The sequence below is a fragment of the Onychomys torridus genome, chromosome 11 (assembly GCF_903995425.1).
Source record: "Onychomys torridus chromosome 11, mOncTor1.1, whole genome shotgun sequence".
Classification (NCBI taxonomy): Eukaryota; Metazoa; Chordata; class Mammalia; order Rodentia; family Cricetidae; genus Onychomys; species Onychomys torridus.
Genome location: NC_050453.1, coordinates 53,210,982 through 53,226,557, shown reverse-complemented (window position 1 = coordinate 53,226,557; position 15,576 = coordinate 53,210,982). Strand labels below are relative to the sequence as shown.

The following is a 15,576-nucleotide window of genomic DNA, read 5'->3' as shown; positions in this document are numbered from 1 at the left end:
TAATACTATTGCATTAGACACTTAGGTTTCAACCTGAATTTTTGAGAGGATACATTCCAGTTTATTTTTTCCCTTAAATAAAAACAGTTAAGAAAGCAAACACATTTCAATAAAACAGTAGTTCTAAAAGTCTTACCTTAATATGTCAACAAATAGGTTCAAAACCTGGTAAGTCAAACAACATGAAATCCTTGGGCTTGAAGATAATTTCTTATAACTCAATGTCAGAAGTTCTAGATACACTGAGCAAGGGTTAGCTCTTAAGGCCTTGAGAAACCTCACCCAAATGGCTTTTCTGGTGCCCAACCCACACAGAAACTTCACAGTTGAGAGTGTGAGAGCACTAACTTCCAGATGTTGCATGATTGCTGCTGTTCACTGGAGTTGTCTAAGGAAACCTCACCTTCATGTTATTATCATATTACTAGGCATTATCGCACTGGGGCTTTTTTTGTGTCAACTCCCATCCTAAGGCACTTCTGTCTGGACATAAGGAAATGCTTTGAGAGCTATATGAAGTAGTTCCAACAGGACTATGAGCTCCGAGCAGCTGCTGCCTTTTTCCAATGAGATAACCGCCCAAGTTTATTTTCTGTGTCCCCTGGGTGAGTCTTGTCAAACATACATCCTTATGTAGTGTTGTACTTGGACCCACAGGAAGTGAGTTTTTATGTTGCAGTGAAGGGATCAAAGAGCTGAGGCTCTTGGATGTAAACCTAGAAATTCTGTGGGTGCCTTGGTTTGCTCACTTAAAACAATTATAAAATTCCAGGCCATGTTATTTTTAGCTTGTGGTAGTCATGATGGTTTCAAAGATCTCTGGAGTGACCTCAGGCTCATTCTATTGTGTAGATGAAGAACATCTGTCTTCTTTTCCATACTAATCTCCCACCCTTGGTGTCTTCTCATGAGAAATACTTTTATTCTTCACAAACTGATCAGCATGGTGCTCTTCCAGGGCAGGTCATCCTGCTTCTTTATTCTATCTAAAGATAGAATTCCTTATAAATTGTATCTTTAAACCATTTTTCTCTTATATGATTTTAGCATATCATCAGGAGATGCCGTGAAACACCCCAAATTCTTGACTTACAGATTTCTGCTCACAATGATTCTAACTTACCACTCTTAAATTCTGGCTTTAATAAAGCCATGGACTTAATGCAATCGAGTGATGTTACTGTGTTATAAGGACAGCTTTTCCTCTGTTTTCCAATAAAACATCCATTTCTTACCTCCGACTTATCAGGATCATCTCCAATAAATAATGTGATACTAAAATTCTGCTGTAATTCTGTAATTTTCTGCTACAATCCCATTTTCCTGAACCCTGAAAGAATGCCCTTAGCAACACATTTAATGTGATACCTTCCTTGTCTCCATGTTACCAGTCTTCTGGCCTCTACTCATTTTCCATTCTCAAAGCTGATTTGTCATCTATAGGCTTTCACTAAGCCAAAACCCTTTTCTCGGTTTTGATATCTTCTGTTGGTCCATTTCCATAAAAACGTGTGAGAATGAATAATTTATAAGTTACATGAATTTTGTTTTTATCAGATTGAAATGAGATGTTACATATTAAATTCTGGCCCAGTTGGTGTCTAGTGAGGGCCTTCTCTCTAATTCTAAGACAGTGTCTTCTTCCCGTATCATCACAGGGCAGAATGTAGAATGAATAGACAGATTGATTTACTTATCATCAGTCTTTTTCTAAGGTTGACTGCCATCATGTCTGAGACCACTGTCATGATTTTCCATTCCCTGAAGTCTCCACATTTTAATACTGATATATATATATTAGAACATCCTTGTTCAAATCATTGTAGTTACATACTGAGCTTCATGTTGGAAATTTATTATTACTCTTCTACATGTTCAATATATTCATCACTCATAATCTTTTACTTTTTATTTTATAATTAAGTACTGGTGCTATATGTAATGCCATTTTAGTAATTCTAATTTGTGGACATCTATCATTAAGAATTTCTATATTGGACTCTTTCATATATCATATGCTTTCTGTAGAAGTTTGTCTTATACTGTAGGCTCCCATTTGAAAGACACTTACGTATTAGTTTGTTTTGAGAATGAGAAATATGACAGAATATTTGTGACTGGATTAGTTATAATGAGCCAAACAGAAACTCATTGTATCACAGTTCTGGGAAGTCCATCATAAAGGTGCTCAAAGTTGCCTGGGTTCTTAATGAGTTGAAAAATTCTGGGATCATAACATAAGGTTATTCAGAAAAAGAAACATTACATACAACAGGATAAACTATGCCAACAGCAAAGATATTCCCACAATAATGACAGCAATCCATTTCTTCCCATCCTTCTTAAAGGGCCCTCTCAGTATTTTGACAAGAGCTAATGAATGTCAACTAGAATATTGGAGGCACCAGTGTACAAACTACATGATTTGCTTATTGTTAACCAACAGTTTTCTGCAGATGCCCACACATACATTATTAAACCTTTATTCTTCCCAAATTAAACAATAAAAGACTTTTGCTATTTTGACCTGTGTTAGAAGTTTCTGGTTTTTTTTTGTTTTTTTTTTTTTTTTTTTTAATTTGTTTGTTCGTTTTGCCTTAACATGCATTAAATGTCTGTGGAAGTTATCTATTGTGGTTAACACTTTTGTCTATTAAACAAAACAAAACTGTAACTAATTAGTGGAGTTAAAACTTCAAAGTTATATTGTTCTGGGGAAATTTTCATACCAATAGGCCAATTATAAAATGTCTTTATGAAATGTGTTTTGGTTTTCAAAGAACAGAAATGAAAAATAGCGTGTCCAATTTGTGAGTCTTAATATTAAATGCATATCTGCTTTTTTAGCATTTGTGGAATTCAGCATCTGGAACGAATTGGCAAGAAACTCAATCTCTTTGATTCCCTATATTTCTGCATTGTGACATTTTCTACTGTGGGCTTTGGGGATGTCACTCCAGAAACATGGTCCTCCAAGCTGTTTGTCGTTGCTATGATCTGCGTTGCTCTTGTGGTACTCCCCATACAGGTAAACAGAACTTTGTTCACCTTTGTAGAGCTGTGCAATGTCATGTAATATTGAACCTCTCTATTAATAAAGAAAAGATCTGATTGTTTATTTAACACTATTATTATAAGACATGCTATGAAGAGTTTAATGAATTTCTTACATTATTTAAGAAATGTATTCTTAAGTTATATTAGACACCTTTTGCCTCCAAGTCACAAGTCATAGCCCATGTTTTGCTTTGATTATTCAACATGTTTTCTTTTAAATATACATTATCTGATACCATTAATTATGATGTAATGTAATTTTAAATTATAGGGTGCTAGACTAAGGAATTAAATTTGGGAAATGAAAAAGAAGAGGCATAATTTTCAGGGTGTTAAAAGTTAATTTCTCACCATTCAATGGTAGCACCTGCCATTAATCCAGCACTCAGAAGGCAGAGGCAGGTAGATCTCTGTTCATTCCACACCAGCCTGGTCTGCAGTACCGAGTGAGTACCAAGACAACCAAGGCTACACAGAGGAACCCTGTCTTGAAAGACAAAAACAAAAGGAAAACAAAACCAAAATGTTGATTTCTCATGTTCATCAACTAAAGCAATCTCTGGGCATTGTGTGTGCACATAATGCAGCATTTTGGGTAGTAGATAGATTGCAAAGGGCAGAACTTTAAATCATGACCAGTCTCTAAGTCCTTGTTATAATGGGCTCTGAATGCCCATAAGTGAAAAAGTCAGGAACACAATACGACAGATGAAAGTTAACTTTGCGTGCTCATCAAACAACCTTGGCCAGTTCATTCTATCATGCCTCGCTGCCTGACATTCCTTTATATCACTCATTGATGCACAGCGTATTGTGTACGTCTATGCAGCTCTCTCCCCTTGCAGGATACAGGCACTATGGGGCAGAAGAATTTGTAGCTGTTAGAGCTGTTACTTTTCATGTAGTGGATGGCATATTGCATCATACTTCCCTGAACATAAAGCACATAGCCTAGTATCTTAGTGGCCTGATATGGTATAATAGGAAAATCATTCTAATGTGTTTCCATGGATACCTGAAGCCTCAGGGCCTCATTTGTAATCTCTGTGGAAATCACATGGTCAGCCTCTTGTTAAAAGGAATACTAATAATTTGAAACTCAGCTATTTCTAGAGTAAGAAATGCATTGTACCTGATCACAAATGGGGCACTGCACTGGATTTTCACTCTCCTGTGTGATGTTTTTCTTTCACATGTGAAAAATTCATTAAGTTTGAGCAATTAGCCTATTTGTGGATGGAGAGACAAAAGTCAGGTGGAAACTATAGTCGTCACAGAGCTCAGACTGAGAAGCATGTTGTCCTATGTGTCAGCTCATTGAAGATTGACTTACTTATGGATTTTCTAAATGAATTCTATGCACATCCAAGACTGCAGGTAAATTTAAATTATATTGTGTACAATACTGAATCATACTTAATAGTACATTAACCGACAGTGCAGTCTGCATTCTGGTGGTTTTATTTATATACTCGCATTTAAAAAGGGTAAACGAAAGACTAATGAGGCACATAGAAAAAAATGCCTTGAGGTTCCCTTATATACCTGTGCTAAAAGACAAGTGGGACTTGCAATTGCTTTAAGTCGAACTTGTTATTGGACTTAAAGGTTGTTTTCTCTCTTGGGTAAAGGATAAAAGAAAATTTTACAAAGCAGTGGATTTTAATATAAAATACAATAAAAGAATGAAAAAACCATAATGGAAAGCGTAGTAATAAGATGTTTTGCTGATAGAAATGTGATAGTATGGAAATTACTTCTTGTAAGGTTTTAATTTTTATGTGTGTGTGTAGATGTGTGTCTCTGTATGCCTATGTGGGTTTGTGTGTGTGTGTGTGTGTGTGTGTGTGTGTGTGTGTGTGTGTGTGTGTGTTTGTGCGCATCTGTGTGTATGGGTGATTGCAGAAGCTAGACTATTGTGTCAGATCCCTGAAGATGGTATTGTAGACTGTTGTGAACTGCTTAGTGTTGGTGCTGGGAAGCAAATTCAGGTCCTATGTCAAGCATGTCCAGCACTCTTACTTGCTAAGACATCTCTCCAGTGCCTGGAAGTTCCCTTTTATGTATTCATTCTGGAGTTTGACAAAGCACTATTAAGTCAAAGTAAATTTAGATAATTTTTTTTCCAGTGAAATTACTTCATCAAGAAATGGTTGTTTGTTTTGTTTTTCCTGAATGAATTTGTGTTAGTAAAACATAGGACAATGCTGAATAAAATATAATTTGTAAGTGATGACTAAAATACATAGTACATTGATTTACCACTGTTTATTCCTATCTTATGTTCTTAAACTTTCTCATACACTTTAATTTTCTTTATAAATATTATCTACTACATAAAGAAAATCTAATAAAATGATCTCATAATAATTAAGTCTATCTATTAACAATATAAATATTTTAAATACTAAACATTTTGCTGTAGATATATTTTAGTAGGACCTCATAGGGAATGGTTTCCAAAGATGCCAAATTCTTATTTATTAGTTTTAAGTCATTTTACATTTTGAATGCATTTGCCAGGTCTCTACATTATGGTGCACTTTGAAATATTTTGATCTAAAACCATTTTTTTTTTATCATTTATTGTTCTCAATATACCTTCAAAACTCCTAACTATACAAATATTCATGAGAAGTTGCTCCAAGGTACCAGTCCATACAATAATATTAGTTAAATGATTATAATATATTTCAGCCTAAAAAGCCACACTTTGAAGTATGAATTGACTCGTGAACCTTGCTTTCTCCAATCCAGTGTGTATTTTACACTCACTCTGCAGTGCTAACTAAATTGAAGGCATGTGTAGTGTGTACTCCAAGATTCTCTTCCTCTGGGGTACTGATGCAGTTAAAATAGCTCAGGCTGACGGATTGTTTGCATTCCTCACTCTGTTTATCATAGTGCAGTGTTATTTAATTTTTCTGAATTTAAATGTAAACTTTATTTGTTAGAAAGAAATTATTTCAAATTGATCATAATTAAAGAAAAATTCTTTAAGTATTTTGTGTACCTCTGTAGGATAACGTCAGGCATGGTTGCATTTATGTCATTGCCCATTTTACCTTGAATAGGATTATTATGTGGTGATTTTGTGTCCCACGGAGATGGATGTGCAAGTTCGGAGGGTGCTACAGATTCCAATGTGGTCCCAGAGAGTGATCTACCTTCAAGGCTCAGCACTTAAAGATCAGGATCTCCTGAGAGCAAAGTAGGCATTCTTGCTATGTTCTATCTCTCATCTTTTAATTTTCAGCCCTTTGATGACTTTTCTCTTATAATATTTGCAAGATACATTTCACACATATTTAAATAAAAAATTAGCTCTGTTTTATTAATTTTAAAATAAAAATACTAGAAAGATAGGCTCTTGTTTCCTGCTTTTATTTTAAGGCAGATGTCTGAGATATCACGTCTACACCATGCCATGAGGAGTTGCCATGATAGAATTGCATTAGCTGTCAGAAATAGACAAATGATGTTCAGACTTCCCATTTGAGAAGTCTCCAAATTTCACAATTCTGCTTTTATTTCACAAATAAAGGAGTGGGACTAAATAGTATGTGAGATATCAAAGCATGAGTCAGGGTTTGGGTTTTAAGGAGGTTGCAGCAGGCACTCAGCAACAGACACCTTTTATCTTGCTGGGGTCAAAGTCTGAAGAGTCCTCTGAGCTGGAGGAAACAGGATCCTGAGAGGTTCTGTGTAGTTGCCCTCATATTGTCCATATGCCTGTAATCAGGGCTTAAAAAGTGACATTCTAACCATCTATTATGGGAAATTGGTCTTCTAACACAGAAGGGGAGTGAGGGAATGGACTGGGAGGACTGAGGTCACCAGGGGTTCAGGGCTAACACAAGATAATTTCCTTAGTTTCAAAACTAAGAGAAATCTTCAGCTGGCAGGGTTTTCCTGGATACCTTCTGCCAATTCTAAAGACTTAAGCATGCCTTCATATTTCTTCTTGGATGCTCTCATGTACTGTTTTAAATGTAAAGATTTCCTCATCACAGTTGATAACCTAAGACTTTTTGTTTGCCTAACTCAACTAATGTCCCAAGTGATGCTTAGGTACCCAGTAGTTGTGAATTCTGATGTTACTTTTAATTTATCAAGAGGAAAATAAATTTATCTGAAGTTTATTTTATTATTTAGTTTTAGATTACTTAGTTTAAGAAACAAAACATTAAGCAGAAACTTCCACAATAGAATGGATGGTAAATGTTGGAAAGCTAAATATTTGAAGAGTGCATGTTTTGTCTTAGAGTATATCTTTATTAGATACTACAGGTGACAGTTCTATAAACAGTCAGATGTTAGCAAATTCTCATATGAATTGGAGATTTAACTATTTTTTATTTGATATCTATATAATTATTAGAGGATGTTGCCACATTTGCATCCTCTAAAGCTCTATATTCGTTTGTCTGTATAAATCATTCTCCTTAAATTACTTAGTTAAGTTCTTCACACAGCTTGTCCATGGTGTGTTGATATTGACGAAACTTTTTGTTTGGGAATTGAATTTAAGCTTTTTGTTTTAGCTATAAATATCTCAGATAGATTCTATGTGTCGATACTAGTAACAAAACGATTCTCTTAAAAAAAAAAAAAAAAAGGTCCCATTTACAGAAAACACTCCATGTGAATTGAAAATGAATAAATCATAAAAAAGGGATAACAAGAGACTGTTGGCCAGCTAGACTGTTCAAAGAGCTTGGCCAAGCAAGACATCTCTTAGGGTAACAGACTATCTATTGTATGTACATTTCTAATCCTAATTTCATATAAAATATTTGGGATTTAATGTTAACTAATACGTTCTTCAGCATAATTCCCCATGCAAGGAACAAGGAGTAGGAGTCTCCAAACAAGTCCCAAAGGTCAGTTGCATGACTTAACTGCTTTCCTCAAAGTGACGCTTAGAGAATGTTGTCCAATACCAATGTTCTTTAGCAATCATAACTCAATGTTTTCTTCAGAATTGTTTTGTTTGGATTAGTTTCCTGGGCTTTTTGTCGCTCTTCTCCAGTGAAAACATTATTTTTGTCAAAAACCTAATTTTGTCACAGTGTACCAGAAAGATAAATCATTCTCCTTTGAAAAATAAACATTCTTATGTTTGAAAATTGCTACTTATGAAGGACTAAAACACATTTTTAAGTTACTAATGTTAAGAATTAAAAAACATTATCATGAGGAAAAAAGGGTTTGGAACAAAAGGTTAAACAGTCTTCTGGAAACATAAACATACAGTGGAGTTTGACTTGAAACCACTAAGCATAACTGTTCTCTCTCTCTAACTGAGTAGTCATAGCTGAGATGAGTTACTCATAAAATAAAGATTAGCAGTGTTCCTAATTTGTGCAAAGCATATTAATGAAAATATAACAGTTAAGTTCAACTTCTTTTTTCTGCAATAAATTCTGGAGCTCTATGACTATGCAAACTGTTTTTCTCACAAATGTGGTCATGTTCGGCAAGACATCCAACTGTTCTTTAAGCATAAGGACACACATGTAGGGTGTGGCCCAGGCCACACCACACCTACTCCAGCAGCATTTCCAAGCGGTTACTCTGTTTCCTATCTGTGTTTAGGATGGACAATGCGGAGGCCTGTTTCATTCTGAGCAGCCGCTGCGAAGTGGACAGAACATCGTCTGTAAGTTTCCAGAAACCCCTTCAGTGAACTTTAATTTTCCACCATGCAAGGTTTTTGCTTAGTTTGAGTCAAAACAAAGAAATAAAAGACAAAAAAAAAAAAAAAAAAAAAAAAGCAAGCAAACCAAAACAAAACAAAACAAAAAAACAGAAAACAAAACAAAACAAAACCAGAAAACATAAAACTACTGTAGCACAAATCTTAAGGAGTCTTATTAATAAGATCAAACTCAGAGCCAGGTATTGGGGTGAATGCTGGAAGATCAGAGAAGGAGAACAAGCCACAGCTACCCCACCTGGCCAACTTCTCAGCTGATCCTGTTTCCTCAGACTGGAAGCCTCTGTGTCCTTATCCGAATGGGTCTCATTTAAACTGCTGCTCCAAAGCCTAAAAGCTTTACCAGCCAAATGCTGCTAGTGTCTGGTCCTCACGCCTTATATATCTTTCTGCCTTATACCATCACTCCCTGGGATTAAAGGCGTGAGTCGCCAAGGTTGGCTGTATCCTTGAACAGAAGGATTTTTGCCTCTGGAATGCTAGGATTAAAGGCTAGGATTAAAGGTGTGTGATACCACTGTCTATCCTCCATGTTTAATATTGTGGCTGTTCTGTCTCTGACCCCAAATAAGTTCATTAGGGTACACCATACCACCACAAACTACCATAATGAAAATTTGTGACCTTACATTTTCACTAAAGTTAAGAAACTATTTATTAGCTATAATTATTTTAACATTAAAAACACTGTACATTGTGTCCACAAGTGTTTTACTAATCTTCTCCCTGCTTTCTACTAATCCTCTAGCTAAATATGTCCTACAAGGTAGAGTTTTGTTAAGATAGCCTGAATTTCCTGAACTTCAAATGAAAGCAGATGGTTCAAGCAGAGTATAATGGGATCAATTGGAGAATTTCTTTTAAAAGTATATGCTGTTTTGAAAATTCTTTTCAAGGTATCTAGAGTGGGGACTGGAAGTATTCATTGTTTGAAAAAGTATGTAGGGATCAGTTTGGTAACTTTTGACTTAATGGAATTTCTGTGACGGAGAAACTTCTAAAAATCAAACTAGTTTAAATTAATTACTGAATTATGACTTCAGTTTTCTAAGAGATAGTTTAACTGCACTTTTTTTGAATGAATTTGGAATAGTAAGTAATAATATGATTGGCTATATGACCTGGTCACTGAAATTTACTTGAACATTATACTCATATGTTTATAAATTTAAAGAACATTCTCATACTTCATTAGAAGATAGTTCCTATGAATTGATTCTATTTCCACAAAATTATTATGTTGAAGACCTTACTCTTAATGGCTAGAGATAAGATATTGACAAAAGTTTAGTGTAGTAATGAAGGCACTATTATAAGTCTCTACCCAAAGTAACTATGTCTTATACAAGAACATTTTAAGGAAGAATATTCACGAAGAGTTTCAAAGAAACATGAAAGTGAATGAAAGAGCTAAAGAAATACTCTTAGAATAGTGTATGTGTACAGCTGTGTGTGTATGTCTCCCCTCACAGCTGTACAAGGAGCCACACTGTCACCACCCAGAGTTCAGACTCTAGTATTTGGATCTGTGAGACAGTAGATTTCTGTGGATTATCCTGAGTTATAGGTGTTTGTCATGGCAGCACAGAAATTAGTCATTTGATATCACCTAAACAAATGATCAGAAAAGCTCTTAAATACTTGTTTTACTTTTTTTTTTTTTTTTTAAGTCTGTTCTCACAAATAACCCAACTTCACTTCTCAGCAACTTTATCAAGTGACTCTCAAACTGCCTGTAGGTCCAGCTACAGGAGTTCTGGACTACCCTCTTCTGGCTTCTGTGGGTACTTCCACACATGTGCCCATACACACACACACACACACACACACACACACACACACACACACACACACACGGAGGGAGGGAGGGAGAGAGAGAGAGAGAAAAAAAAACAGAGAGAGAGAGAGAGAAACAGAGAGACACAGAGAGAAAGAAACAGAGAGACAGAGTCAGAGAGAGACAGAGAGAGGCATACACACACAGACACACAAACGAAACTAAAAATTTAAAATATCATCACTCCTCCTTTTTTATATGTATTACTTTATTTTAATCCATATCTTCCTTACTTCACGTAATTACAACTTGAGATTTTCTAAATATTTGGGCATAAAAGTGCTCCAGTAAGATCTGAAAAAGTAGCGAATTTGAAATGAACATTGTGTGTGTGTGTGTGTGTGTGTGTGTGTGTGTGTGTGTGTGTGTTATTGTTTTACATGTAATTGTCAATCTTGTTCACATGGCTTTTTAATTTTACAAATAACAAAGGGAAATTCAGTAAGTGGCCTAGAAGGTAGCTTAAGAACACTGGAATTACAAAGAAAAATAAACCACATAATAAAACTGACTCAAAAAGAAGAGTAATTGTGGGAACATCATATGTTCTCACCCAGGATTGAGTGAATGAAATAATCTACATGTTAGGAGGTGAAGAGAGGGGGACCTGAGAACCAGTTTCCTCTATGAATTCTAACAAGGCCCAAAATATAATGTCAATCCAATTCAATCAAATTTGGGCAATGAAACTGTCAAATGTGTAAGATTTGCTTATTGTATCAAAATGTCTGTGAAATAACCCAACTTGCATTGGAGGTAGAGGGGTAATATAGAGAGCAAAATTAACATGAGGAATACTAATCAGAGAAACAGAAAAAAATTAAAACTAATGATGGGGAATCCAAATGCCTCCACACATTTCTATTGACTGGTTTGCTGTGAGAAGGTAAATGTGCTGGCATTCATGTTAGTGTTATGTAATGAAATGAGAGTAAGCAAGATTGAATTTGCAATTTAGTGGTGTGTGTGTGTGTATGTATGTGTGTGTGTGTGTGTGTGTGTGTGTGTGTGTGTGTGTGTGTACAGATTGTTATTATGGAGTTAGAAGTAAAAAACAAAATTCTTTAAAAGAAATTTCTGAAAAAAACTTTTCCACTGGGAATTCTATATCCTAGGGAATTTTATTTTCTCAGGAAGGAAAACAAAGAAGGTAAAAGGATAATTACTGAATTTTTAACAGATTAGTTTTCAAACAGCATACAACTCTTGGGAAGATACTAAAAGATTGAACTGGAACTGTGATGTTCTTCCTACCTTACAAAGATCAGTTGCCAGCAGAATGAATGCCGGATTGTAATCACATCTCAATTAACTTTGAATTCTAGTACAAAGATGTGGAGCAAGAGAAGTGAGTATGAGGTCAGGTTAGAGAACAGAGAGCTATACTTTCTGCAAGTGGGAAGCCAGCAAATAACATTTTAAAAGGAAAAAACAATCAAGAAATAGGAACTAATACTATCAAATTTAAAAATAAGGAAGCAATAAGAAAATCATTAGTATTATAGCTTTAAAGTAAATGTTTATGCAATAAGATAGTGTAGTAGCTTGAAAGCAAATGGACCCCAAAGGGAGTGAATGGCACTATTAGGAGGTGTGGCATTGTTGGAGTAGATATGATCTTATTGGAGGAAGTGTGCCACTGTGGGGGTGGGCTTTGAGGTCTCATATATGCTCATGTGACACACAGTGTCTCAGACCACTTCCTGTTGCTAGCACAAGATGAAGAACTCTCAGCTACCTCTTCAGCACCATGTCTGCCTGCATGCCACCATGTCCCACTATGATAATGATGGAACTGTAAGCCACCACCTCAACTAAATATTTTCCTTTATAAGAGTTTCTATGATCATGGTGTCTCTTCACAGCAATGGATGCCTTACCTAACACAAATGCAAAGAGGAAGCTGCTCCTATCTGCTATGGAAATTATAGAAATTGTAACTATTTCAAGTAAATATGCATATAGCTTTTAGTGTTTTTAATTAAGTAGAATATTGATGGTGCATTCATTTCGGCAAAAATTGATCTTGTGATGAACACTTCATGTGCAAGAGATAAAGGAATTCCTTTCATTACAACTTTATATATCCCTTACAAGGCCAGTAAAACAGCAGATCAATGTGCAGTGTAGCAGCATGCACATTTTTATGTGCTCATGTATTTTAAAATGTAACTGCCATCCTCAAAGTTGATGGACTTCTTTTGTTTTATTCACAACTACAATTCAAAATGATAAGGGAAGCCAAGCAAGGCCTGGTAAAATAGGTAGTGTACTACATGTGATATATGGGTTAATTCCATGAAGAAATAGAGTAGTAAGTACTTGGTAGATTTGGTGGCATAAGGTAATCCTTCTGAAGCAAACAAGTATTGTTAATGTTACAGTTTAGGGCCTCAGAAATGGGGAATATGAAGGGAATATCAACTAGGTCCTGACAATCCACTGGAATTTAAGGAAAACAGAGACAGACAACACATACAAACATGCACACATCTGAGAGGACACTAAAGCAACAACATCTCTCTCCTTTGTCCTTTGTTTAGATTTGTGCAAATGGAGACTTAGGGAAGTGTCTATGCCTTTTGACAGGAAGAAAATTACTGGAATTTATTTTAAAGTGCATGGCTATTTCTTGGGAAATTTTATGTAGACACTCCAGTGAATTTTTATTCATCTCCTTTTAATACTATTTTTCTGTTCCAGGAAAGCAGGGGGAGGCAAATGCTCTAAATCAGAAAGACATATTTAAAAATATAAAATCACATACATTTATGCTCATTATCTAACTATATTATATATCTAGTTTTATGTATATACTTTTATCTAACTATAACTATTATTGCTTGGCAATAAACGTAGTTTCATGTTATGATGTTATATGTTACTTGTTAGGGAAAATCTAGTGTAGTCACTGATGCAAACGGTGCATTATGAGAGAGATCCTTCAACAGTTCCCCCAGCCTGCAGCCCTCCTCCAGTTTTTGGGGAAAAGACACTCAGGAGAGTAGAAAGCACCGCTCATTAATTCTTCAACAGTTAATAAACACATCATTTTATGCTTAATAGAAGAACTGTACCTGAGTCAATTTTTTTTCAGGACTAGATGGTAAATACATGGGGGTTTTGTATATAAAAATGCTTTCAATTACTTAAGTAAATTGTTCTCTCTGGGTGGTAAGTACATCAAGAGAAGGAAGCATACCTCTATCATGATTTGCTAATCTCGCTATGATATAATCACTTCAATTGTAGGAGTCTTTTATTTTATTTAGAGAATAATCAACTTTCTTCACCCTTTAACTGATCATGTGGAAATCACTGTTTTTTCCTACACCTCTAGTACACAGTGAGTTTCTTAAAAAGGCTCAGAGACTTAGGAACAATGGTGTCTTCTCACCTAAGTTAATATTTTCTATTTGGCTAAGGATGATAAAGTCTCTATAATTTGAATCAAATTTACTACCCAGAGATATGTGAAACATATCAGAAATTTTGGGGAAGTTCTCTCTGTATCCTGTCTGTAGTCAAAGTTCATTCCTAGACCATGTCTTTGCATACTTTGACTTGGGTTGAAAAAAATCTCAAAAACCCCTACTGAAATGAAAGTGTAGGGTCATATTTAACTGACTGTAAAGAGTGAAAGAAAGTTTTACTTTGTTTCCAGTAGTGAATATAGCAGTGGAGTTATTTTCATACAGTGGAGAGACAGTAATTGAACAGTTAACATTGAGTGATGCCTTTCTTCCCCTTAGGCTTAGAATCAATTCCAAGGATAAAATATGAATTCAGTCAGTGAAATCTTTGGATTTCTAATGAAGACAAAACAATGGGTGTATTTTAAAAGGTTTCATACATTTTTGTTGTTGTTAACTTATTTATTGAAAATAGATTTTTCTCTCATACAATTCATCCTAACAAGTTTCCCCTCCCTCCACTCCTCCAAGCTCCTCCTCTACTCCTTTCTCCTCTGAATCCACTTTCTCTTCTTCTCTCAGTCGAAAAGAGCAGACCTCCAAGAGACAACAACCAAACCTGACATAAAAGAAAGAATACAATAAGACCAGACAAAAGTCCTCACACCAAAGCTGGATACTGAAACCCATTACAAGGAAGAGTCTCAAGAGCAGGCAAGAGTGAGAGATTCACCAGCTCCCACAGTTACAAGTCCTGCAAAAACACTAGGCTCACAGCCACAACATAGATTCAGAGGTTCTAGTGCAGACTCTTGCAGCTCCTGTTCTTACTCTGTCAGTCTCTATGAGCCCATATGTGCACTGCTTAGTTGATTCAGTGAGCCATGTTCTTCTGGTATCCTCTGTTCCCTCTGACTCCTATAATCTCTCTTCCCTTTCTTCCATGGGATTGCACTTGAAGTGGAGGGACTAGATGGAGCGCTTCAATTTAGATTCTCTCTCTGCATAATGTCTGGGTGTGGGTCTCTGTACCTGCTCCTATCTGCTGCCAGAGGAGGCCTCTCTGATGATGACTGGACAAGGCATGGATCTATGAGTATATCAGAATATCATTAAATATCATTTCATTCTTTTTCTGGTCATTTTTGTTTGCTCCCTAGGTCTCTGGGCTATCCAGTTTCTGGTTCCTGACCACCCAAGCAGTGTCTGGCATGGGCCATCTCTGTGAAGTTGGCCTCAAGTTAAATCAGACATTGGTTGGCTACTCCTACAAGTTCTGTACCACTGTTGCCCCAGTACATCTTGCAGTAAGGACAGATTGTATATGTTAAAGGTTTTGTGGCAGGGTTGGTGTCCATGTTTCTCTTCCAGTAGCCTGTAGTAACTTCCCCAACACCAACATAGGGGAGAAGGCTCTATATAGACCTCTCAGCACTTTGCATGTTGTCCTCTGCAATGGAACAGGCTGACAGTTTGCAGAGAGCAAATCTCTGTGTTAGCATTTGACTGGGTTGTTTAGGGAGCTCCACCGGACTCCCTAGGTCAACAAC

General features: G+C 36.0%; 1 protein-coding gene across 4 annotated transcripts in view; it reads left to right on the top strand.

Moving 5' to 3' along the window:
* Positions 1-15,576, top strand: part of Kcnt2 (potassium sodium-activated channel subfamily T member 2) — a 336,685-nt gene that overhangs the window by 168,556 nt on the left and 152,553 nt on the right. For all 4 annotated transcript variants that reach the window (XM_036202727.1, XM_036202726.1, XM_036202725.1 and 1 more), the window contains exons 9-12: positions 2,848-3,028; positions 4,270-4,434; positions 6,132-6,268; positions 8,656-8,719. In XM_036202727.1, coding sequence (XP_036058620.1) covers positions 2,848-3,028; positions 4,270-4,434; positions 6,132-6,268; positions 8,656-8,719 — 547 coding nt within the window. The remainder of the gene's footprint in view (positions 1-2,847; positions 3,029-4,269; positions 4,435-6,131; positions 6,269-8,655; positions 8,720-15,576) is intronic.